A 25566-nucleotide genomic window follows, 5' to 3' on the forward strand; every position below is an offset into this window, starting at 1 on the left:
GGTTTTATCCTCTCTCTTCCTGACCCAAGGGACAACTGCTGCTCCCAGCTGTGCTTAAAGAACCCATGGGGCTGCTGGAAATTGTGGATATTGTGGGATAACTGTGGGTTCGGGGATGGGCACTGGTTCGGTGCCGGTTCGGTGCCGGTTCGGTGCCGGTTCGGTGCCGGTTCGGTGCCGGTTCGGTGCCGGTTCGGTGCCGGTTCGGTGCTGCGGTACCGTCTGTGACCGCTACGCGGCGCGAGAGCCCCGGGGCTCCGAGCGAGGGGCGTGGCCTCTCCATTGGTAGGCGTGGCCTCTTCCTAGTAGGCGTGGTCTCTCCGCCCTGGTGGGCGTGACCTCGATTTGTGGGCGTGGCCTCTCGATGCCCCGCCGTGCCCCGCGAGGCCGGGAAGTGACGTCACGCTCGGGCGCGACGCCGTCGCCATCATGGCGGGCAGGGGGGCCTCACGCGTCCCGGAGCGGTGAGCGCGGCCCCGAGCGCGGCCCCGAGCGCGGCTCCTCCCGCCCGGGGGCTCCCGGGGGCTCCACGGCCGCTGGGAGGGAGCCGAGACCCGGGAAGCGGCGGCGGGTGTCACATGGGTGTCGTGGGGACGGGGCTCTGTGGGGCTGCAGGGTGTGAGGGGCTGCAGGGTGTGAGGGTCTCTGGGGCTGCAGGGTGTGAGGGTCCCTGAGCCAGGGGGGGATTTGGGAGTCCCGAGCCCGCTGAAGGTTTGAGAGTCCCCGGACCAGGCTCCTTCTTCCCAGGCCTGGGTCAGTTTGAGCTCTCTGGGTTTGAGGGTCCCCAGGACTGGGGGGAATTTGAGGGTCCCTGGGCTGGGCAGAGTGTGAGGGGTCCCCAGGACTGGGGGGAATTTGAGGGTCCCTGGGCCGGGAGGAATTTGAGGGTCCCTGGGCTGGACAGAGTTTGAGGGGTCCCCAGGACTGGGGGTTTGGCAGACCACAGATCAGGGGGTGTTTGGAGGATCCCTGGACATTGGGGAGTTGTGAGGGTTCTCTGTCCTGGTGAATTTGTGATTCCCAAGCCGGGGGGGTGTTGTGTTCGGGGGTCTGGGGGTGTTTGGGGGGCTCGGGCCGGGGTCTCTGCCCCGGTTTCACACCCCCACGGGTGCAGGTGGACCGACTACATCCCGCTGGGCTGCAGGATGCCGGGCACGCGCTTCATCGCCTTCAAGGTGCCCCTGAAGAAGGTGAGGGGGGCACTTTGGGGGTGCTTAGCAGCTGTGGGGATTCCTTGAGAGAGTTCCTGAGGGTCACAGCTGGATTTTGGGGGCTCTGAGGGGGTCAGCTGGGCCAGGGGAGGCTCAGGCTGGACATCAGGGGGAATTCCTTCCTGAGAAGGGCAGTCAGGGTTTGGAACCGCCTGGGGAAGTTTGGGGTGCCCACAGCTGGAGGTGTCCAAGGCAGGCCGGGATGTGGCACTCTGGGCTGGGCACAGCTGGCTCTGGATGGTGTTGAAAGGCTTTTCCAGCCTCGGTGGATCTGTGATTCCGTGTTTTTGGGCTGAATCCTTCAGGGTTTGCGGCTTCCACCTGCCAGCGTCCTGGTGCGTTTCTCGCTGCGGGGTTTCACCGCGGTTAAAAGCCGTCACTCGCCCCTGGGAGCTCTCAGCTGAGCAGCCCCAAAGCTCTGAGGCCCTGAGCACGTCCCTGCCCATAAAACTGGATGAGTTTTAATCTCCTTTCCAGCCCAAACCACCCCAGGATTCAGTGACCAAACCCTGTTCTGCTTCAGCCGGTTCCTCTTGCCCGAGTCATCCCCGATCTCCAGGACGCTCCGGAGCAGCAGCCTCCCCCCACCCAGATTCAATAACTGAGCTCTTAAAACATCACTTCCTGCAGAGTTTTGAGCAGAACCTCCTGCCAGAAGAGAGATTTTCCCCTCACGACCTCATCAGGAAGGTCAAGGAGCGGAAGGAGGAGCTGGGGCTGATCATCGACCTGACGTACACCACGCGCTACTACGGCCGCGAGGTCAGCGCTCAGAAACCCGGGGATTCTCCCCAAAAACAACAGCCTGGCACGGTGGGAGGGCCTGGAATCCCCTGGAAGGCCAGTGGGGGGGTTTCTGATGGAATCTCCCACCCCCAGATCCTCTCTGAGCCAGCCCAAGGTTGGGAATGCTGTTGAGGAGGGGAAGAGCCGATTGCAAACGGCTTTGGCTGGGTGGGCAGTCATGGGAAAGGTGTTCCAGGTTCAGTGTGTGCTCCATCCTCCCCAGGGAGAAAACAGAGCAAAGGAACAATCCAGAACATTCTCTGTCCAGGGAGTAAAACAGAGCTTTTCTGACCTAAAATTGCGTAGCTGCTCTTTGAGGCTCAGTGGGAAAATTCGTCATTCTGGTTTATTACCTGTGATTCTTTAATTAGCAAGAATCTTTGTGCTTTTTTTTTTTTGGGGAATGATTGAGGGTTTTTTCCTGTAGGAGCTGCCCCCCACGCTGAGGTACTCGAAGATCCTGACCATGGGACGTGAGATCCCAAACAGAAGAACCATTTTGAGGTTCAATTACCTGGTGAAAAAGTTCCTGACAGACAACAAAGACAACGGTGAGCGCGGATCTCCCTGACTCTGCCGGGAGTTTCTTTTCCTTCTCTTGACGTGGGAATGTGGAGGCAATAAATTGGGATTTTCCTGGTGGAGGAATTGGGGTTGGCTCTGATAATCCAGGCCAGGCTGGATGGGTTTGGAGCAGCCTGGGACAGCAGGAGGTGGCACTGGATGGGTTTGAGCTCCTTTCCAACCCAAACCGCTGCAGGATTCCGTGGTGATTTGTGCCTCCATCGACTCTGAGCTCTGGGATTGTGCAGATGAGCTGCCAGGATTAACGAGCTGATGAACTTGGGTGCTAATTAGGCATAGCTACGGTGATGTGCGTGGTTGTTTCTGTTCATTGATGGAGGGCTGATGCAGATGGGCTCGTTTTGGGGAGATCTGGGGAGATTTGGGAGGAGAAGCAGCTGAACATGCCCTGTGTGTGTTCCAGATAAACTCATCGGGGTGCACTGCACGCATGGCTTGAACAGGACTGGCTACTTGGTCTGCAGGTGAGCTCTGCTGGCTCAGGTGAGGTTCAGTGGTGCCATTTTCCAGGAGAAAACAAGAGAGGAGTGATTTCTGTGATCCCAGACTTGCGTGGATTTACAGCTTTTGTTAGCAGGGGGTTTTCACCCCAGAATTCACCATTAAATGCTGATCATTCTGGCGTTTAAATAAAAGGTTTAAAACTCCCCCACTCCTTTTTTTTTTTAATTTTTTTATTTTTTCCTGTTTAAATCATCACCAACCCGTCAGTGTTTTCATAATTAATTGTGTAATGAGGGATTTCTCTCTGCTCTGTGCAGGTACCTGATTGACGTTGAAGGCATGGAGCCAAATGCTGCCATAGAGTGTGAGTGTCCTGCTGGGGTGGGGAATGCTCAGGGAGGTTTGGGATGGCTCCAGGGGGGGAAATGTGCTTGCTGAAGGGGTTCAAACCCTTCTGGGGGGCTTCAAACCCTTCTGGAGGGTTTCAAACCCTTCTGGAGGGGTTCAAACCTTTCTGGAGGGGTTTCAAACCCTTCTGGAGGGGTTCAAACCCTTCTGGAGGGGTTCAAACACTTCAGGAGGGTCTCAAACCCTTCTAGGGGGGTTTCAAACCCTTCTGGGGGGTCTCAAACCCTTCCGGGGGGTTTCAAATCCTTCTGGGGGGGTTTCAGATCCTTCTGGGGGGGTCTCAAACATTTCTGGGGGGCTTCAAACCTTTCGGGAGGGGTTTCAAACCCTTCTGGAGGATCTCAAAACCTTCTGGAGGGGTTTCAAAACCTTCTGGGGGGGTCTCAAACCCTTCTGGAGGGGTCTCAAACCCTTTTGGGAGGGTCTCAAACCCTTTTGGGAGGGTCTCAAACCCTTCTGGAGGGGTTCAAACCTTTCTGGAGGGGTTCAAACCCTTCTGGGGGGTTTCAAACCCTTCTGGAGGGGTTTCAAACCCTTCTGGAGGGGTTCAAACCCTTCTGGAGGGGTTCAAACCCTTCTGGAGGGGTCTCAAACCCTTCTGGAGGGGTCTCAAACCCTTCTGGAGGGGTCTCAAACCCTTCTGGAGGGGTCTCAAACCCTTCTGGAGGGGTCTCAAACCCTTCTGGAGGGGTCTCAAACCCTTTTGGGAGGGTCTCAAACCCTTCTGGGGGGGTTTCAAACCCTTCTGGGGGGGTTTCAAACCCTTCTGGGGGGGTTCAAACCCTTTTGGGAGGGTTTCAAACCCTTTTGGGAGGGTTTCAAACCCTTTTGGGAGGGTTTCAAACCCTTCTGGGAGGGTTTCAGCTGCTCAGCAGCCCCAAGGCTGACTCGTGTTGGGGTAACTCTGTCTCTCCCCAGTGTTCAACAAGTCTCGAGGGCATCCCATGGAGAGACCAAACTACATCCAGGATCTGCAGAGGAGAGCCCTGAAAAAGTGAGTCTGGGCGTTCCAGGAGGGAGGAGAGCTGCTGGAGGAGGTCACGAAGCTCAGGGCAGCTCCAGGAGGGGAGGTGGGAGCTGGGGGAGCACGCAGGGAGAGCCAGGGCAAGGGGGAAAATGGTTTAAAGTATTTTAAAATGGTTTAAAAATGGTTTAAAGCTCACAGAGGTCAGGGTTGGGTGGGATGTTGGGAGAAATCCCTCCCTGGGAGGCTGGTGATGGGCTGGGATGGAATTCCCAGAAAATCTGTGGCTGCTCCATCCCTGGAAGCTTCCCAGGGCAGGTTGGAGCAGCCTGGGATAGGGGAAGGTGTCCCTGCCCGTGGCAGGGGTGGGATTGGGTGGGATTTAACGTCCTTTCCAAACCATTCTGCGATTGGAACTGGATGGAAAAACACCCAGGCCCCCTTTTCTGGGCAAGCAGGGATGGGAAGGGCAGGGATCCGGTGTGAAAGAGCTGATGTGATCACTCAGTGAGCGAAAAACTCAGTTTTTCCAGTGGAAACATCTGGATTTCTCCTTAAAATTCCCTTCAAAAGCAGCTGTGAGCTGAAGAATTTGGGCTCGGAGCTCTCCAGGAAAAAAGGCAGCGCCCCAGGCAAGCCCCAGAAGCAGCTGGTGAAGCAGCAGCCACCCCTGGCAGTGCCCAGGTAGGTGTTTTCCCCTTTTCTTGGAAGGGGAAACGAATTCCAGCTGGATTTTTAGGAGCTGCAGCTCAGCCAGGGCTTTGCCCAGCTGTGGGAAGGGTGAAAGGGGGAAAAAAAACCTCTGGGAAAGGAGAGCCAAAAGACCAGCAGTGAAGCTCTTGTAGGGATGGAATGACATCCTGGCAGGGTGGGAGCAGGATCCCTGAGGGGCTGGAATGTTCCTCAGCTGGAATCTTCAGGGAAATCCAGGAATTTCCAGGGAAATCCAGGAATTTCCAGGGAAATCCTGGAATTTCCAGGGAAATCCTGGAATTTCCAGGGAAAGTCAGGAATTTCCAGGGAAAGTCAGGAATTTCCAGGGAAAGTCAGGAATTTCCAGGGAAAGTCAGGAATTTCCTGGGAAAGTCAGGAATTTCCTGGGAAAGTCAGGAATTTCCAGGGAATGGAGAGCCAAGTGAGGCAGCTCTCCCCTGAGAGCGAGGTGGGAGCTCTGCTGCTGTTCTGGGTTTCTCCTGGGGCAGGGCATGCAGGGAAGAGCTGGGAAATTTCCCAGGAAAAGGCTCTGGGTGCACCCAGAGGGGCTGAGGGAGTTCCCAACCGGCCCTTTTCGGGTGCTGACTCCCCAATTTCCTTGCAGGAGTCCCGGCAGCTCCAAGAAGAAGCAGCAGCCTGGCCCCACGGCTCAGGGACAGCCCCAGGAGCCGGGCCACAGGCACGGGGCCCTGGGGCAGGGACAGCTGGAGCAGAAACAGCTGGAGCAGAAACAGCTGGAGCAGAAACAGCTGGAGCAGAAACAGCTGGAGAAGCTGGAGCAGAGGAAGCAGAGGAGGCTGGAGAAGAAGCAGCAGAAAAAGCTGGAGAAGAGACAGAAAAAGCTGGAGCATCTGGAGCAGAATCATCTGGAACAAGGGCAGGATCATCTGGAGCAGAGGCAGCAGAAGAAGCTGGAGCAGAAGCAGCAGAGTTTCCTGGAGCAGAATTGTCTGGAGCAGAGGCAGCAGAAGCAGCAAAATCATCTGGAACAAGGGCAGAAGAAGCTGGAGCAGAGGCAGCAGGGGCAACAGAGTTTCCTGGAGCAGAATCACCTGGAGCAGAGGAAGCAGAGTTACCTGGAGCAGAGTTTCCCAGAGCAGAGGAAGCAGAAGAAGCTGGAACAGAAGCAGCAGAGGCAGCAGAGTTTCCTGGAGCAGAGGAAGCAGAATCACCTGGAGCAGAGGAAGCAGAATCACCTGGAGCAGAGGAAGCAGAATCACCTGGAGCAGAGGAAGCAGAATCACCTGGAGCAGAATCACCTGGAGCAGAGGAAGCAGAGTTACCTGGAGCAGAATCACCTGGAGCAGAGGAAGCAGAATCACCTGGAGCAGAATCACCTGGAGCAGAGTTTCCCGGAGCAGAGGAAGCAGAAGAAGCTGGAACAGAGGCAGCAGAGTTACCTGGAGCAGAATTTCCCGGAGCAGAATCACCTGGAGCAGAGGAAGCAGAGTTACCTGGCGCAGAATCACCTGGAGCAGAGTTTCCCGGAGCAGAGACAACCCTGCACTTTCCCCCCCAAGAACTTTTGCCTTTCCCCACCCCTCAAGAAGCAGCACAAGGAGCTGTTCCCCACCCAGATCCCCCAGTCCTGGCCGCCCCAGGAGCCCTCACCTGCCAGGAAACGCCGGCGCAGGAAACACAAACCGCGGCAGCAGGAAATATCCTGACAGCACCAGAGATTTCCACCAGGAAAAACCCTCCCTGGGCTGGAGGGGACAGCTGTGGCTCAGCCAGGAACTGGGTGTGGAGCAGCTGAACAGGGCTATTTTTTAATCTGATTTCTTTTACTGCCCCCAGATGCTTTTACACGGAATTTTTTTAACGCAGAGTCCGACCCGTGGGGGATGCAGGGAATAAAAATAAACACGGACTCAAGCAGAGCTGCAGTAATCCTAAAGAAATCCTCAGGCATCCCTAGAACTTTCAACGAAACGGGATTTTGTTGATTTCCTCAGCAAGAAACGGGATTGGGCCTGAAACACCAGATTTTTGTGTCTCGTTTTTACCCACTTTTGCTAAAGTAAATTTCCACGCTGTGCAAACTGCAGCCTGGGTGTGGAGCAGTCATTTTCCCGGAGGGGCCCGTGCAGGATCCGCGCTCCGGGGGGGGGTCGGGAGGGGCTCGCCCGGTTTTGGGGTGAAAACGGCCGGGTTTGGGCTGGGCCGGAGCGCGGCCTTTCCGCGGGCGCTGCCCCTTTAAGACGTGAGTTGTGACGTCATGACGCGCTGCGTACCGCGGAGGAAACGGAAGCGGCAGGGCGGAAGTGGGTGTGGGTGCGGGTGCAACATACCCGGATGTTGAGGCTGTTTCTGATTGGCTGCCGGAAGCGAGGCTGGGCGGTGCTTCGGTGTGTGGGGAAGAACCCGGAAGTGCTGAGGGCAGCCGGCGGCGGCGGGCACGCCAGGTCCGGTCAGGGCTGGGCCGGGGATGGGGAGGGCCCTGCGGGATCCCGACCTCTGCTGGGGGGGGACCCTCCGAGCATCGGGGGCGGCTCGAACCGCCGGGACCGTGGTGCTGGGACCTCTCCCGAGAGACCGCTCCAGGAGCGCTCCGGTTGTGGCGGGGGGGGCCGGAGGGTCCCGTGTGGAGGCGCGGTCGGGGGGGGTCTGGAATCTTCTCTGTAAGGAGCGGAACCCGCTCCGGAGCGTCCCGGCTGTGCCGTATTCACTTCAGGAAGGAGAATCCCGCCGGGGGTCTGGCTGTGGGAAGGGGGATCTGCTTTGGGCTGGGAGATGTTTCCCCTCAGAACGGAGGATCCGGTCGGGCGGCTCTGACCGGGCCATCTTTCCCCTCAGAACAGAGGATTTGGTCCGGTGGCTCTGACCGGGCCATCTTTCCCCTCAGAACAGAGGATTTGGTCCGGTGGCTCTGACCGGGCCATCTTTCCCCTCAGAACAGGGGATACGGTCGGGCGGCTCTGACCGGGCCATCTTTCCCCTCAGAACAGGGGATTTGGTCTGGCGGCTCTGACCGGGCCATCTTTCCCCTCAGAATAGGGGATTTAGTCCGGCGGTTCTGACCGGGCCATCTTTCCCCTCAGAACAGGGGATTTGGTCTGGCGGCTCTGACCGGGCCATCTTTCCCCTCAGAACAGGGGATTTGGTCGGGCGGCTCTGACCGGGCCATCTTTCCCCTCAGAACAGGGGATCCGGTCGGGCGGTTCTGACCGGGCCATCTTTCCCCTCAGAACACGGGGATTCGGTCCTGTGACTCTCACCGGGCCATCTTTCCCCTCAGAACAGGGGATTTGGTCGGGCGGCTCTGACCGGGCCATCTTTCCCCTCAGAACAGGGGATTTGGTCGGGCGGCTCTGACCGGGCCATCTTTCCCCTCAGAACAGGGGATTTGGTCGGGCGGCTCTGACCGGGCCATCTTTCCCCTCAGAACAGAGGATTCGGTCCTGTGGCTCTGACCGGGCCATCTTTCCCCTCAGAACACGGGGATTCGTTCTGGGGCTCCCCTTGCCCGGGGGGCTTTGTTTAGGGGATCCTCTTTTCCTTTCTCAGGGGCTGTTTGGGGGGGACAGTCGGTGCAGGGGGGTCTTCCCTGCTCTCCCAAGGGCTCCAATTTTGGGGAGGGGTCACCCTCTTTCCACAGAGCCGGGGAGGGGCTGGAGTTTGGGGGCTGCAGCTTTTGGGGGGTGATTTGGGCACTTTATTTTGAGGGGTGCTGTGGGATTTAGAGAGGGGGGGGAGTCCCAGGGTGTGAGTGGGGTCTGTTCTCCCTGTAAAGGACCGTGAGCCTTGGCAGGGATTATTCTGAGGAAGGGATTTGATTCCATGGTTTTGTGATTGTGTGATTCCATGGTTTGTGTGATTCCATGGTTTGTGTGATTCCATTATTTCCGTGAGTCTGTGATTTCCATGATTCAGTGATTCCATGATTCCGTGACTTTGTGATTCCATGATTTCCATGATTTTGTGATTGTGCGAGTCCATGATTTCTGTGATTCCATGATTTCCGTGATTCCATGATTTTGTGATTGTGTGATTCCATGATTTGTGTGATTCCATGATTTTGTGATTGTGTGATTCCATTATTTGTGTGATTCCATGATTTCTGTGATTCCATGATTTCCATGATTCAGTGATTTTTGTGACTGTGTGATTCCGTGATTTTGTGATTGTGTGATTCCGTTATTTCCATGATTCCACGGTTCCATTATTTCCACGAATCTGTGATTCCCATCATTCAGTGATTCCATGATTTCCATGAATCTGTGATTCCCATCATTCAGTGATTCCATGATTTCCGTGATCCCACCATTCCCATCATTCAGTGATTCCATGATTTCTGTGATTCCGTTATTTCCATGATTTCCATGGTTCCATTATTTCCACGAATCTGTGATTCCCATCATTCAGCGATTCCCTGATTTCCCTGATCCCATGATTCCCATCATTCAGTGATTCCATGATTTCTGTGATTCCGTTATTTCCATGATTTCCATGGTTCCATTATTTCCACGAATCTGTGATTCCCATCATCCAGTGATTCCATTATTTCCACGAATCTGTGATTCCCATCATCCAGTGATTCCATTATTTCCATGAATCTGTGATTCCCATCATCCAGTGATTCCATTATTTCCACGAATCTGTGATTCCCATCATCCAGTGATTCCATTATTTCCATGAATCTGTGATTCCCATCCTTCAGCGATTCCCTGATTTCCCTGATCCCATGATTCCCATCATCCAGCGATTCCCTGATTTCCCTGATCCCACCATTCCCATCATTCAGCGATTCCCTGATTTCCCTGATCCCATGATTCCCATCCTTCAGTGATTCCCTGATTTCCGTGATCCCACCATTCCCATCCTTCAGCGATTCCCTGATTTCCCTGATCCCACCATTCCCATCATTCAGTGATTCCATGATTTCTGTGATCCCACCATTCCCATCATTCAGTGATTCCATGATTTCTGTGATTCCGTTATTTCCATGATTTCCATGGTTCCATTATTTCCACGAATCTGTGATTCCCATCATTCAGCGATTCCCTGATTTCCCTGATCCCATGATTCCCATCATTCAGTGATTCCATGATTTCTGTGATTCCGTTATTTCCATGATTTCCATGGTTCCATTATTTCCACGAATCTGTGATTCCCATCATCCAGTGATTCCATTATTTCCATGAATCTGTGATTCCCATCCTTCAGCGATTCCCTGATTTCCCTGATCCCATGATTCCCATCATCCAGCGATTCCCTGATTTCCCTGATCCCACCATTCCCATCATTCAGCGATTCCCTGATTTCCCTGATCCCATGATTCCCATCCTTCAGTGATTCCCTGATTTCCGTGATCCCACCATTCCCATCCTTCAGCGATTCCCTGATTTCCCTGATCCCACCATTCCCATCATCCAGCGATTCCCTGATTTCCCTGATCCCACCATTCCCATCCTTCAGCGATTCCCTGATTTCTGTGATCCCACCATTCCCATCATTCAGTGATTCCATGATTTCTGTGATCCCATGATTCCCATCATTCAGTGATTCCATGATTTCTGTGATTCCGTTATTTCCATGATTTCCATGGTTCCATTATTTCCACGAATCTGTGATTCCCATCATCCAGTGATTCCATTATTTCCATGAATCTGTGATTCCCATCCTTCAGCGATTCCCTGATTTCCCTGATCCCACCATTCCCATCCTTCAGCGATTCCCTGATTTCCCTGATCCCACCATTCCCATCCTTCAGCGATTCCACGATCCCCGTGACTCCCCCGTTCCCGCTCCCCGCGGCTCCTGACCCCTCCGCGTGTCCCCGCAGAGCCCGTCCCATGCGTGTGACCATGCCGGGCCCCGGCGGCGCCGGGCTGGCCCCGGAGGAGCGCGTGCGGCAGCTGATCCAGGCGGGGAGCAGCGTGGAGGTGAGCGAGGACATCCCCCCGCGCCGCTACTTCCGCTCGGGCGTGGAGATGCTGCGCATGGCCACCGTCTACCGCGAGGAGGGCAACCTGGAGCACGCCTTCATCCTCTACAACAAGTACATCACGTAAGGCTGGGGGCTGCAGGGGGGCTGGCCATGGTGACACCGGGGGGTTGGGGAGGTGGGAGAGCTCCAGGGCTCTGGGTTGTGGTCGGAGCTGTGCTCCTGAGGGATTTGGGGTGCCACAGCGGGTGGGATTGGCCAGGAGGGGTTGGGAGGGAGCAAAGCCACAGGTGCAGCTCGGTCTGGCCAGGAGGTGCTGGAAAGGTGAGGCACAAATCCACAGATGCAGCTCAGACTGGTCAGGAGATGTTGGAAAGGCACAGATGCAGCTCAGACTGGTCAGGAGATGTTGGGAAGGCACAGATCCAGCTCAGACTGGTCAGGAGATGTTGGGAAGGCACAGATCCAGCTCAGACTGGTCAGGAGGTGTTGGACAGGCACAAAGCCACAGATCCAGCTCAGACTGGTCAGGAGGGGTTGGAAAGGTGAGGTATAAAGTCACAGAGGTGTTGGAAAGGCACAGATGCAGCTCAGACTGGTCAGGAGGTGTTGGACAGGCACAAAGCCACAGATCCAGCTCAGACTGGTCAGGAGGGGTTGGAAAGGTGAGGTATAAAGTCACAGAGGTGTTGGAAAGGCACAGATGCAGCTCAGACTGGTCAGGAGATGTTGGGAAGGCACAGATCCAGCTCAGACTGGTCAGGAGGGGTTGGAAAGGTGAGGTATAAAGTCACAGAGGTGTTGGAAAGGCACAGATCCAGCTCAGACTGGCCAGGAGAGGTTGGAAAGGTGAGGTATAAAGTCACAGAGGTGTTGGAAAGGCACAGATGCAGCTCAGACTGGTCAGGAGAGGTTGGACAGGCACAAAGCCACAGATCCAGCTCAGACCAGTCAGGAGGGTTGGAAAGGTGAGGCACAAAGCCACAGAGGTGTTGGAAAGGAACAAAGCCACAGGTGCAGCTCAGACTGTCCAGGAGATGTTGGGAAGGTGAGGCACAGAGCCATAAGCACAGCTCAGACAGGTCAGGGTGGGTTGGAAAGGCACAGATCCAGCTCAGACTGGCCAGGAGGGGTTGGGAAGGTGAGGCACAAATCCACAGGTGCAGCTCAGACTGGTTAGAAGATGTTGGGAAGGTGAGGCAGAAAGCCACAGCGGGTGGGATTGGCCAGGAGGTGTTGGGAAGGTGAGGCACAAAGCCACAGATGCAGTTCAGACTGGTCAGGAGGTGTTGGAAAGGTGAGGCACAAAGCCACAGGTGCAGCTCAGACTGGCCAGGAGATGTTGGGAAGGCACAGATCCAGCTCAGACTGGTCAGGAGGTGTTGGAAAGGTGAGGTATAAAGTCACAGAGGTGTTGGAAAGGCCCAGATCCAGCTCAGACTGGCCAGGAGATGTTGGAAAGGCACAGATCCAGCTCAGACTGGCCAGGAGATGTTGGGAAGGCACAGATCCAGCTCAGACTGGCCAGGAGAGGTTGGAAAGGCACAAATCCACAGATACAGCTCGCTTGTGAAAGTTTCCAGAATCCATAATCCCAGAAAAGTTTGGCTTGGAGGCCATCCAAGCCCAGGCAGGGCCACCTGGAGCAGGTGACACAGGGACAGGTCCAGGTGAGTTTGGAATGACTCCAGAGAGGGAGACTCCAGCTGTTCCAGGACTCTGCCACGCTCCATGGAAGGAATTTCTTCCTCCTACTGAGGTTGAACTTGTGGTTTATGTGGCCCTCAGTCCTTGTCCTGTCACTGGGCACTGATGGGAGAGTCTGGCACCCCTTTGGGATACTGGTGTTATGGGAATGAAATTCCCATGGGATCCAAGCTTGGATCTCTCTGTCCCTCAGGAGACTGCAGTCAGGTCGACCTGTAGGTCAGAGTCTGCAGGTGTTTCATCACCTCAGTTGGCCTCAGTTTCATTTTAGGTCAGCTGTGACATCCTAGGGCTGGGCAGGGATTTCTGTATCCAGTATCCACCTGGAAGGGTCGAGGCTGGGCTGTGGTGTCGACTAATCCACCCTCAGAGGAGAATCCTGATTTAATTTGAGCCTGGTTTACTCTGAACCTGATTTACTCAGAGCCTGGTTTACTCTGAACCTGATTTACTCAGAGCCTGGTTTACTCAGAGCCTGCTTTACTCCGAGCCTGCTTTACTCCGAGCCTGCTTTACTCCGAGCCTGCTTTACTCCGAGCCTGCTTTACTCCGAGCCTGCTTTACTCCGAGCCTGCTTTACTCCGAGCCTGGTTTACTCCGAGCCTGCTTTACTCAGAGCCTGATTTACTCTGAGCCTGATTTACTCCGAGCCTGATTTACTCCAAGCCTGTTTTACTCCAAGCCTGTTTTACTCTGAGTTTACTCCAGCCTTCCACAGCATGGAGTTCCTCCTTTGGGACCAGGAAACACTCGGGGATTTATTTTTACACCTCAGGAACATAAGCCAGCCCCTTCAAGCACAGCTGAGTGCCTGTGGGTGTTTAAAGGGATGAAAACTCTGATCCCAGCAGTGCAGTGTCTTGTTCCTTTAGGGTTTTTTATTTGTAGGGTTTTTATTTGTAGGGTTTTTTTTTTAGGGTTTTTATTTGTAGGGGTTTTTTTGTAGGGTTTTTTTAGGGTTTTTTTTAGGGTTTTTTTTTGTAGGGTTTTTTTTGTAGGGTTTTTTTTGTAGGGTTTTTTTTTGTAGGTTTTTTTGTAGGGGTTTTTTTTTAGGGTTTTTTTAGGGTTTTTTTTTGTAGGGTTTTTTGTAGGGTTTTTTCTGTAGGGTTTTTTGTAGGGTTTTTTTAGGGTTTTTTTTAGGGTTTTTTTAGGGTTTTTTTTTGTAGGGTTTTTTTTAGGTTTTTTTTTAGGGTTTTTTTTAGGTTTTTTTTTAGTTTTTTTTTTGTAGGGTTTTTTTTGTAGGGTTTTTTTTTGTAGGGTTTTTTTTTAGTTTTTTTTGTAGGTTTTTTTAGTTTTGTGTTGGTTTTTTTTGTAGGGTTTTTTTGTAGGGTTTTTTTTTGTAGGGGTTTTTTGTAGGGTTTTTTTTGTAGGTTTTTTTTTTAGTTTTTTTTTTGTAGGGTTTTTTTTGTAGGTTTTTTTTTTCTCTAATTCTGTCCCTTGTGGTGTCACTGGTGTCCTCTGTGCTGTGCCCACTCACCCAAAACGGTGTTGCCACCTCCGTGGGCATTTTCCCTCCACGTGCAGGGTTGCTGCCCCTTAAACCCAAGACATTTTTCTCTGATTAGCTTTCCTCCCCTCCTCACACTTCCTGAGCTTTTATGGGCATGGTGGCGACTGCTCCGCGAGCTGGGGAGTGTAAAAACCTTTGGGAAAGGTTCCAGGCCCCTGAAGGCAGCTGGGGCCGAAGGAGGAACTTTTTAACTAAACAAATGTTTGATTGTAGCAGCCAGAGGTTGTGCTCCCAGCAGCTTTCAAATGCTCCTGGCATTTCCAGCCTGGAGGGTGGAAAACCTTCCCCTGGTGGGGTTTCACCTGAGCTCCTGGATTGCCCAAAGAGAGGAGCTTAAAGGCAGCGTCGTTTCTTGCAGTGAGGGTGGGAAGCTGGAGCTGGAGCAGAGGGTTTGATGTTTTCTAGGTGTCCTGAGCCAGAGAGCAGCAGGAGGCACTGGCAGCTCACTGCAGCCTCTCGTGGATTTGCTCTGCTCTCCTTTTCCTAGGAGTGGGGTGTCTCATCTCTAGACTTTTGGCTTTGGGTTCTTTTTCCCTTTGAACTGAAGATTGACCAGAGGGAGGCAGTTTTCTCTCGTTCGGTCTCAGTTGTTTATTTTTCCTTCTCAGCATTACAAGGTACAAGGAGCTGTGTGCACTATGATAGAAAAGGGTAAAATGGCCAACAAAGATCTTCTTCAAGGTCTTTTATATGTCCATTTACCCAATTAACAGGTGCCAACTAAATTATTTTCCTTAGTGACCCAGTGACCCAACACCTGAGTGCTGCACTGTGACATTTTCTACCCAATCACTTAAAACCACCCAAAAACCCTTAGGAGAAGAACATGAAGAAGAAAGGACAAGAGACAACACCCCAAATCCTCCATCCTGTCTCCTGTTCTCTAAACTAACTTTTTCACCCAGTGATTTAAAAAACTTTCTAATCTACACACTTACACTTTTCCTACCTAACTTTAACATTTGTTTTCATGTATCACCATGAAAACATGCTCATGAATTTCATATTAGATGAAATTCAGTGTTTCTTTGAATCCTAGAACTAAATATTAGAAACAAGGGCACACACTCTGTATCTCAGACTCCAACAGTGGGGCAGCTGGGAGTGTTCAGGCTGGAGAGGAAAAGGCTCTGGGGAGACCTGAGAGTCCCTTCTGCTGCCTAAAGAGGGGTTAGAAAAAGGGAGAGGGACTTTTTGTACACAGGCAGAGAGTGGAGAATGGTTTTAAGCTGAAAAGAAGGCAGGGATGGATGGAATATTGGGAAGGAATTCTTCCCTGGGAGGGTGGGGAGGGGCTGGGATGGAATTCCCAGAGAAGCTGTGGCTGTCCCTGGATCCCTGGAAGTGTCCAAGGCCAGCTTGGAGCAGCCTGGGACAGCGGGAGGTGGCACTGGGTGAGGTTTGAGGTCCCATCCCAGCCATTCCAGGATTCTGTAACTATCTCCAGGATTTTTAACACGTGTCACCTTGCAAGCCTTTCCTTGCCTGTGGTCCTGAGCAGCTTCTCCTGCCGTGATCCAAGTGGGTTTTCCTTGAATCACCGGCAGGAACACTGGGGTTAATTTGTTAAAGCCAAATAAGAAGGGGGAAAAAAGTTATAAGACACAACTTTGAGCCAAATAAGAAAGAAAAATAATAAGACACAACTTGTCTGTAATGTTGGGGCTCCTCAATTTGCTTGGATCAGCTCCAGGGACTCGTGGGGGTGTCCCAAGGGCCTCGAGAGCCACCAGCTTGGCCTGAGCAGTGGAGCTGGGCTTGAAAATAGTCCTGGCTGTGCTGCTCGGTGCCAAACAGCTGCTGCACTGGGCTTGGGAGCAGGCAGAGGTTTGAACCAGCCCAAAACTCCTGGCTGTGGGAGGTTTTGGTCTTGCCAGGCCTCAGCAGGGCTGTCCATAGGAAACAGGAGCTGTTCCAGCCCTTTTTCTGTCCCAGTCCAGCCCTGCAGTTTCCCTCTGGCTGCCTGAGCCCTCCTCTCATCCTCCTGCCCAGTTTTTTCCCCCCACTTCCTGACCTGTGGAAACGCAGCTGTCTCTGCTGGTTTTTCCATCTTGCCCAGGCCAGCATCTGCTCTTAATCCTTCCTAATTAATCCCTTCCATTTTAATCTAGGAGCTGCTGGCAGCGCTCGGGGCCAAGATTTTCCTGCTTGGTTTTGCTTGGTTTGTTCTGCTCTGTGTGGCAGAATTCCCTCGTTCCCTGTGCCTGGGACATCCTCCCGAAGGAGGGCAGGGATTTTGAGTTATCCCCAAAGCTCTGTGGATGCCCAGAGCCAGCAAAGCTCAGCTTGCAGGAGAGAAAGGCCTGGCTAAGCTCAGCCTGGTGAACTCGAGGTGTCTCGAGCCTGGGGAGCCTCAGAGAGCTGAGCCAGAGCGAACTGCCCATTGTTTGTGGGATTTCCTCCTTGTTTTAGTGCTTGTAGAACTCGTGGAAGGATCTCTTTGTGAACTGCCAGCACTTAAAGGAGGCTTCTGAAATAGAGAAGAGAGACTTTTTTAGCTGGGCATTAACAAGGGGGAACAGCAGAGCTTTAGCTTGGGTGTCAGAGAGAAATCCTTCCCTGTGAGGGTGGGGAGGCCCTGGCACAGCGTGCCCAGAGCAGCTGTGGCTTCCCCAGGATCTCTGGAAGCGTCCCAGGCCAGGCTGGACGGGGCTGGGAGCAGTTTGGGCCAGTGGAAGCTGAGTGGGACAATGCTGAGCTCAGCCTTGATTTCCCTCCCCAAATCCAGCACGGAATTCTCCCTCCTGCCTGGAATACCTGAGGTGCTCAGGCTGCAGAGCCCAAAGGTGCAGCAGCTGGGGCTGTTAACTTGCTTTTAGCTCAGCTGCAAGTTTTCCCTGGCCAAGGTCGGAGTTAATTTCCCCTCTCTGTCCCCGGGGAGCTCTGAGTCAGCCGAGTCCTTGAGCTGGAATCCCGGGAATCCCAGGTGTGGGCAGGTCACCGCTGTGCCCTCGGTGCTTCAGACCAGGTTATTAATGGTCCTCTTCAAAACAAAGGTGTTATCCCTGAGGATCACCTCCAGAGGCCAGGTGGGAGGAAAACCTGCGTGAATCCCTTGGGATCGAGTGGGATCCCCTGAGGATCACCCCCAGAGGCCAGGTGGGAGGAAAACCTGCGTGAATCCCTTGGGATCGAGTGGGATCCCCTGAGGATCACCCCCAGAGGCCAGGTGGGAGGAAAACCTGCGTGAATCCCTTGGGATCCAGGGAGATCTCCTGAGTGCAGAGCTCCAGGGGCTGTTATGGGATGGGGGGTTCCTGCAGACAGCCAGACTGCCCCGAGAGGGAGCACAGGGATCCCCCAAAACGCCACTGACCGTCCTCAAGCGCGGCTTCTGTCCCGTTTTTCCAGGCTCTTCATCGAGAAGCTGCCGCAGCACCGCGATTACAAAAGCGCCGTCATTCCTGAGAAAAGGGAGACGGTCAAAGTAAGTGGGGACGTGCTCAGGTCATCGAGTTTGGGCTTCTGTGGCTCTGGGGTGAGCGAGCCACACAAATGCTGAGAAGCCTTGGCTTGGCCAGGCAGTTCTGACCCTTTGGGAGTTGAGTTCTGGGCTCTTCACTCCAAGAAATCCACTGTGGGGCTGGAGCGTGTCCAGAGGTGGGAATGGGGCTGGGGAAAAGGAGGATCAGGGGGAATTTCTGGCTCTGCACAAGTCCCTGCCAGGAGGGGACAGCCTGACAGGGGGTCAGGCTCTGCTCCCAGGGACAGGAGGAGAGGGAACAGCCTCAGGCTGGGCCAGGGGAGGTTTAAATTTGATATGGAAATAAATTTCTTCCCCAAAAGCATTGTCCAGTCCTGGCACCGGCTTCCACCATCCCTGGAAGTGTTTCAGAACACCTGGGGGACGTGGGTTAGTGGTGGACATGGAGGAATGGTTGAAGTCAATGACCTTGGGGATATTTTCCAACCTAAACAATTCCAGGATTCTCTTGAGTCACAATTTTGGGGGGTTCTTACCCCATTGCACTTGCACCGGTGTCCTGGTTAGGCCAGGACAACTGGTCTGGCTGTGGTGTCGTTTACCTCACGCTGAGCACTGGGGTGTCCTCTCTTCCCTCTTCAACTCCCTGCTTTTTAAAAACCACGTGTGATGGCTGGATGTCCAAAGTGTCCAAATTTTCCAGGGAATCCTCGGAGATTCCTCACAGCCACCAGGAGCTGCAGCTCTCTGCTCAGCGCTGACCAGAAGAGGAAAGGACAGCACTGCCCGAGCTCTCACTCAGTGATTTTAGTGCTGGTTTTTGGACTCTTGAGCTGCTCAGGTTTTGTTTTCCTTGCCTTGGGGCTGGCCCAGGCTGAGGCTGTGTTTCCTCCCCCAGAAACTGAAGGAAGTAGCGTTTCCCCGAGCCGAAGAGCTCAAGGAGGAGCTGCTAAAGAGGTACGCCAAGGACTATGCTAAGTACAAGGAGCAGGAGGTGAGTGACAGGAGACTGGAGGCCTGTGCTCCCCCAGGAGCCCCTCAGCCTCTCAGGAGCTCCAGGGTTCCCTGAGTGCTCGGGAATGTCCAGTCTGGGTGGCCCCAACTTTTTCCAGGCTCGTCCCCTGCTGTGGGTGACTCTGTCAGAGGTGTCCCTGACTCTTCTCCCTCTGCATCCCGAGCTGGGGCTGTTTGCTTGGTGCGTTCTCTCTGTCCCAAAACCACATCCAGGTCTCACAGTCCAGGAACTCAGCGTGGGCAAGGATCTGGGGGTGTGTGGGGGTCACCTCTGTGCACACTCATGTGTGTCTTTAGAGACAGGATAGAGGGACATCAGTCTGGGATTGTAATTCCATGCAAGAGGGAGGGTAAAGCAGTGGTTTTCCTGCCCTTGGCCCAGCTGGCTCTGGATCTGGGCCCTGCAAGCTGAAGTTTCCTTGCAGAAAATGCTGTTTGCTGGTGACCTTTTGCAGACCCTTTAGGATTGAGCTGGGGCTCTGCAGAGGCTTCGTGTTCTGCCCCCGGGCCGGTGCTCCCCCTCTCTCTGCTCGTGTTCCCCCGTGCAGCAGGAGGAGGAAGAGTGATTTGCACACACTTTGGCTTTGCAGCAGCAGCTGGAGGAGGAGAAGACTCGGGTAGCCCTGATGAAGCAGCAGCAGGCAGAGCAGGAGCAGTTCCACGCCTTCGAGGAGATGATCCGGCGGCAGGAGCTGGAGAAGGAACGCCTGAGGATAGTGCAGGAATTTGGGAAGCCAGAGCCAGAGTCTGTGGATGGACCCCTCATCCCTGGAGTGGAAAAGCCCCCAACAGATTCAATCCCAAAGGTTCCAGTCTCTCCAGTTCACCCAGCAAGTCCATCAGCGGGAACTGCCCCACCCAAACCTCCCGTTGTGGACAGATCTTTGAAGCCCAGTGCTCTGGGGAGCACGGAGAACAGTTAGTACCTCTTGGAGCATCCCTTCTCCCCTGCTGGGGCTGAGCCAAACGCAGCCAACCTCTCTGGGAGGCTCTTGGAATTCCCTGATCGTGGCTCCATCCCTCCTGGGGGTTTGCTCTCCTGGCTGCTGTCCGCTCCCAGGGCTGGGGAGAGCTGTCTCCTCTTGGGAATGTGCCCTCCCTGCCTTTCCTCTGCTCTTCCAGGCTCTGCAGCCTGTTGGGCCTTCCCTTGATCCAAATACCTGCTGGAGATGGGGGTTTAGCTGCTGGCTGGGGGAATTGAATCCTCCTCCTGACCAAATTCCACTAAATGTGGTTCCAAAATACCCATTCAGACGTGTCCAACGGCTGAGTCTTGCCCAGCGACACGTCCTGCTTTAAATAACATTTTCTGAGGGTGTGTGGCTACATTTTTGCTAACAAAACACTCCTTTTGGCCCCCTGCTAGAGGATCCTTCCCCTCTCCACCTCCCTTTTCCCTGAGAGATGTCCCTTTTCCCTGTCCTTTATCAAGTGCCACCTTTCCCTGAGCCCACCCCTGGAAGGAGACTTTATCTTCCCAGATGGGTTTTCCTCCATTTCATCCCTTCAGACCCTGCCCTGAGGGACCTGCAGGAATTCCTGACTGTGCTCACTGTGCTCCCCTCAGATGCAGGCGTGGATGTCCTTCGCCAGGTCATTGTCCCCAGGGAGCTGTGCCACAAGTTCCTGCAGCTGGCTGATGCCAACACGGTGCGGGGCGTGGAGACCTGCGGGATCCTCTGCGGGAAGCTGGTAAGGGAACAACCCCCGCGGAGACCCCAAAAGTGACACAGGGGCTGTTTGTCACCTGTTTGTCACTTTGGAAGTGGCTCAAGGACCCTGGAATTCTTCAGGGTGGTGTCAGGCTTCCGTGTGAGTGTTAGGGATGGCGTGCCTCTCCCTTCCCTCGTTCTCAGGGTTTCCCCACCCTGAGTGAGGTGCCAGCCTGAGTTCCCATCCGGCTTCTTCTCTCCAGTGGTGACATTCCTGGTGACATTCCTGGCAGCTCCAGGCACTTGTCCTTTGGGTGTCCCAGCTGGTGGCCCTCACGCAGACAGGGCCGGCAGGATGCTTCTCCCCCAGACTTTGCGTGCCCCGGTTTTATTGGCAGCTCCAGCCCATCTGCCCTGAGCCACTCCCAGAAGTTTGCTTTGAAATGTTGTTTGATGTAGCAACCTCCTGCAGTCCAGCTGCTCCCAGACACGGGGGATGGTTTAGGGATGAGGCATCACCCCCTTTAGGGTGGGGAGCTGGGTTTGGGGGGCGTCCAGGGCTCCTCTGAGAACGAAAAAGAAGAAAATCCCGCAACTCCTTTGTCAGTGACCTGGAGCTGCACCTGCAGATGGGTGGTGGATGCATCCATGGGTTTGTTCCAAGGTTTAGGAAATTCCCTCATGCCTGAGGATGGGATATCCTCCACGGAGTGGGATATCCTCCATGTGCTGCCACTGCCTTGCAGATGAGGAACGAGTTCACCATCACCCACGTCATCGTCCCCAAGCAGCTGGGAGGCCCCGACTCCTGCACCACGGAGAACGAGGAGGAGCTCTTTGTCATCCAGGACCAGCATGGCCTCGTCACCCTGGGCTGGATCCATGTGAGTCTCCTTCCCTGGCACTTCCCAGCCCCAAGGGGAAGGGCTGCTGGGGGAGAAGTTTTCTGGAGGAGGTGGCAGGGGATGGGCAGCAGCCTCTGGTTGGGTTTCTCTCTCTGGTACAGTCTCGTTCACTGCTCTGATGGGGAAATCCAGGCCTGGTTAAGGTTGGGGTCCCTTCCTAAAGCGTCAAACCCTTTGAAAGGGAGGGAGGAAAGGTTTAGATGAGATTATTAGGACAGAACTCTTCCCTGTGAGGTGCTGAGGCCCTGGCACAGGTGCCCAGAGCAGCTGTGGATCCCTGGAAGTGTTTAAGGCCAGGTTGGACAGGGCTTGGAGCACCTGGGACAGGGAAAATTGTCCCTGCCATGGCAGGGGTGGCACTGGATGGGCTTCAAGGTCCCACCCAGCCCAGCCCATCCTGGGATTCTCTGGAGGTGGGATCTTGGACATGAAGCTCTTGTTTCCTCCAGCTAAAAGCTGGCTCTGTGGGGCACCCCTAGCTCCTTTCCTAGAGGGACACATCTCCCACGCTGTGTCCCTGTGCTGCTCTGCTGTGAGCTGTGCCAGCTGCAGGCTCCTCCCCTGGCTGTCCCCACGGAGCCTTTGGCAGTCGGATCCGTGCCAAGCAAAGCTGAGTAATCTCTGGAAAGCAGCAGCTGCCTGAGGCCTTGGGCAAGGAAATGCTGCTGCTCCTGGTCCGTGCAGGGTGGCTGCTCCAGGGCCAGCCCTGCAGTGACAGCCCTGGCACATTTGGGGACACTCTGGAATTCCTTTGAGCCTCCTGCTGGCCTTGGCAAGAATAAAAAAAGCCCCAAGCAGCAAAAGGAGCGAGAGCTGTCAGCAGGAGCTGGGTGAGGTGTCTGGGGTTGTACAAGCCTCCGTGGAATGGGGTGTCCTTCATGGAATGGGATAATCCTCAATGGATTGGGGTGTCCTCCATGGAATGGGGTGTCCTCCATGGAATGGGGTGTCCTCCATGGAATGGGATAATCCTCAATGGATTGGGGTGTCCTCCATGGAATGGGGTGTCCTCCATGGAATGGGGTGTCCTCCATGGAATGGGGTGTCCTGGAATGCTGTGGCTGTCCCTGGGATGTGCTGAGCCCCAGGAGCTGCACTCCAGTGGGCTGCAAGGACGTTGTTGTGGCTTCAAGGTGTGATTTCTCACGGGATGTGGCAGGAACGTAGAGCTCCTTTTGTAGGTAAGTCCAAATGGAAAAGAGGAGCCTAAAAAAGGGTTTTAGGACAGTCCAAAAATAAAATAAAGGGGCTACAAGAGAGCTGGAAGGGACTTGGGACAAGAGCAGGGAGGGTGACAGGACAAGGGGGAATGGCTTCCCACTGCTAGGGGCAGGTTAGATGGAAGGAACTCTACCCTGTGAGGGTGGAGAGGGGCTGGGATGGAATTCCAGGCTGCCCCTGGATCCCTGGAAGTGTCCAAGGCCAGCTTGGACAGGGCTTGGAGCAGCCTGGGGCAGCGGCACTGAATGAGGTTTGAGGTCCCTCCATCCCAAAGCATTCCACAATTCCATGAATTCCCCAGGCGTGTCCCCTGCGAGGAGCTGTGTGCCCTCTGCCACAGGATTCCCTTGGCAGACAGGATCCCCTGGGAGGGTTTTCCCAGCCTGCTGTAACCGCTGTCCCCGTGTCCCTGTTCCAGACCCACCCCACGCAGACAGCCTTCCTGTCCAGCGTGGACCTGCACACCCACTGCTCCTACCAGATGATGCTGCCAGAGTCCATCGCCATCGTGTGCTCTCCCAAATACCAGGAGTGAGTATGGATTGCAGGAGTGAGGGCTGGGGAGGCTCTTCCCTCTGCCTGGGCTGTCAGCCACACCTTTCCTCTCTGAGATTCCTGGCACTGGGGGGTGTGGAATGTCACAGTGTCACTGGACAGCTCCTGTGAGCTGTGGCTGGCAGGGCTTGTCCACCCCTGGCAGGAGGTTCAGAGGTGGGGAGAGGAGTTCCTCAGGAGCTGGGGTGTCCCTCAGTCCCTGCTCCAGGTGAGCAGCCCCAAAGGTGCCCCAGGGGATGTGTCAGGAGGTTCAGAGCTGGGGAGAGGAGTTCCTCAGGAGCTGGGGTGTCCCTCAATCTCTGCTCCAGGTGAGCAGCCCCAAAGGTGCCCCAGGGGCTGTGACAGGAGGTTCAGAGCTGGGGAGAGGAGTTCCTCAGGAGCTGGGGTGTCCCTCAGTCTCTGCTCCAGGTGAGCAGCCCCAAAAGTGCCCCAGGGGCTGTGGCTGTCAGGAGGTTCAGAGGTGGGTAGAGAAGCTCCTCAGGAGCTGGGGTGTCCCTCAGTCCCAGCCCCAAAAGTGCCCCAGGGGATGTGGCAGGAGGTTCAGAGCTGGGGAGAGGAGCTGGGGTGTCCCTCAGTCCCAGCCCCAAAGGTGTCCCAGGGGCTGTGGCTGGGCCTGCAGAGGCTGCAGCTACAGAGCTGCTGTTCCCCTGCTCCAGGACAGGCTTTTTCAAGCTGACGGAGCACGGCCTGGAGGAGATCTCATCCTGCCGGCAGAAGGGGTTCCACCCACACCCCAAAGACCCCCCTCTCTTCACGGTGAGCTCCGTGGGGGCTGTGGGGAGGGGACTTGGTGTGTTGGACACTGCACTTGGATTAAATCAGGAGGCTCAGCCTGGCAGGGGCTGCTCTCCCAGGGTGGAGGTGCAGGAGCTTCCCAAGGTTTTTCCAGCTGTCAGAGGTGGGATGCAGAGCTCCTGGCTGCAGGAGCAGGGCCAGGCAGCAGCCCAGGAGCCTCCCAAGGTTTTTCCAGCTGTCAGAGGTGGGATGCAGAGCTCCTGGCTGCAGGAGCAGGGAGAGGCAGCAGCCCAGGGCTGTTTGAGGGGGGATTTGTGATTTTGTGCCTGTGCAGGCAGGGCCAGCAGTTGGGGTGATCCAAGGAACTGGATCCAAGGGCAAAGCTCTGGCTGCAGGATGTGTCAGGAGGTAGAGGAGACTCACCTGAGCTGTGGGAACATCTGAATAACCCCCTGTCCCCTCCTCTCCTCTCTTCCAGACCTGCAATCACGTGTCAATAGTGGAGAGAGACGTGGTGATGATGGATCTCCGATAAACCTCTTGCCTTGTCCCTTCACAGAAGCCACCCACACTCCTTTAGGCCTAGGGAATTGGTTTTCTTCTCCTGTAGCAGATGATTTCTACGGTGTAGTGATCCCTCCCCTCCCTCCCCCGTGGTGGAATCAGATCCCTGCCCTCAGGAACCTCAGTGCCTGCTGTGGGGCTGGCAGAGGGGGCCGGGGCTCCAGCTGTGGGGAGAAGCCAGCTGCCAGCTCACAGAGACAGAAACCAACACTAAAAGCAATTGTTGAACTCTAATCCACGCCCCAACAGCCTCCTGGGGAGCTTCCCCGTGACCCTGAGCTGTGGAAACCTCTTCAAGTGCTTTTGGGACTCACCCAGTTTGACCCATGCCCTGTTTTGTCCCTCGTTCCGGGCTGATCGGTCTCAGCTCCCAGGAGCAGATAAATCTTTGCTGTGCTTTCAAATCAAACCTCTCTGACCCCCACACCAGCTCAGTGCTGCTCCTGGGGCTGCCTGGGGAGGGAAGAGGGCCCAACCTCCTTTGGGATCCCTCTTTCAGCATTTCAGGGCTGAAGATCCCTGGATGTGGCCCTGCTTTGAATGCCAGCAGCGTTCAGGGGATGTCTGGGCACTTCCTCCCCTTTCCTGCTCACACTCGCTCTCCTGGCTGCCATCACTATTCCCAGACGGAACTCCAGCAGCTTCAGCCACTTCCATCCCACTCCAAGATGGGATTTCCAGCAGCTTTTACCTCTTCCATCCCACTCCAAGATGGGATTTCCAGCACTTCCACGCTCCCAGATCCCCGATTGCACATCCCAGAGCTGCGGGAAGCCCGTCCTCGCCCGACGCGAGCGCTCCGTGACGTCGCTGCGGTGCAGGACCCTCCTCGAGGTGCTTTAGTCGGGTGCCAAGCCGAGATTTTTTCCTTCCCCACCCTCCAGACCGAGCCCCCAGCCCTGGAGGGAGGGAAGCAGCAGAATTCCAAGGTGGAAAGCAGCTGTGCCGAGGCTCGGGAGGGCTCCACAGCCCCACGTGGCACCGCAGGATGGGCTGGTGGGCACATGGGGAGGGGAAGGGGCCGGAGCTGCCTGCTCTCCTCGTGCCGTGTGCTTGTCCAGGCAGCTCCCCGAGGCTTTCCTTTGGGCACACATGGATGGGATTATCCGGGCTGGGCCTCCTGTGCCGCTGGTTTTCTCGGAGCTCTCCCCGTGGGGTGGGGTCTGGCGCGGGGTGGGATCCGTTTCTTTGGGGGTTGTCGTGTCTGCAGCAGCCCCTGCGTGACAAGTGCTGCTCCCGGCTTTTTTCCAGAGTTCCTTTTGGGAACAGGCTGGCCCCGG

General features: G+C 55.1%; 2 protein-coding genes across 11 annotated transcripts; both read left to right on the forward strand.

Annotated features, from left to right (window-relative positions):
- The first annotated feature begins 386 nt into the window (after positions 1-386).
- On the forward strand, positions 387-7159 carry DUSP11 (dual specificity phosphatase 11). 8 transcript variants are annotated; one of them, XM_088068330.1, is made up of 11 exons: positions 387-464; positions 1115-1190; positions 1517-1546; positions 1689-1973; positions 2425-2548; positions 2986-3046; positions 3344-3390; positions 4353-4428; positions 4972-5082; positions 5717-6192; positions 6274-7159. In XM_088068330.1, the coding sequence occupies exons 1-11, from the start codon at positions 430-432 to the stop codon at positions 6777-6779; spliced, it is 1827 nt and encodes a 608-aa protein (XP_087924456.1). In that variant the 5' UTR covers positions 387-429; the 3' UTR covers positions 6780-7159. The 8 variants fall into 8 exon arrangements, with proteins under 8 accessions (XP_087924456.1, XP_087924457.1, XP_087924455.1 ...); XM_088068331.1 differs by having other exon boundaries at positions 6298-7159; XM_088068329.1 differs by having other exon boundaries at positions 5717-5812; positions 5843-7159.
- A 186-nt stretch (positions 7160-7345) lies between these two features.
- Positions 7346-24695, forward strand: STAMBP (STAM binding protein). 3 transcript variants are annotated; one of them, XM_014261516.2, is made up of 10 exons: positions 7348-7517; positions 10898-11122; positions 17568-17643; positions 18539-18634; positions 19248-19572; positions 20222-20346; positions 21053-21190; positions 22851-22963; positions 23644-23743; positions 24201-24695. In XM_014261516.2, the coding sequence occupies exons 1-10, from the start codon at positions 7408-7410 to the stop codon at positions 24255-24257; spliced, it is 1365 nt and encodes a 454-aa protein (XP_014116991.2). In that variant the 5' UTR covers positions 7348-7407; the 3' UTR covers positions 24258-24695. The 3 variants fall into 3 exon arrangements, with proteins under 3 accessions (XP_087924479.1, XP_014116991.2, XP_014116990.2); XM_014261515.2 differs by having other exon boundaries at positions 7354-7517; positions 19245-19572; XM_088068353.1 differs by lacking the exon at positions 23644-23743 and having other exon boundaries at positions 7346-7517; positions 19245-19572.
- Positions 24696-25566: the final 871 nt, after the last annotated feature.

This window comes from Pseudopodoces humilis, chromosome 30 (genome assembly GCF_049639895.1).
Source record: "Pseudopodoces humilis isolate 2021_Gansu_Grassland_sample_001 chromosome 30, ASM4963989v1, whole genome shotgun sequence".
NCBI classification, from domain to species: domain Eukaryota; kingdom Metazoa; phylum Chordata; class Aves; order Passeriformes; family Paridae; genus Pseudopodoces; species Pseudopodoces humilis.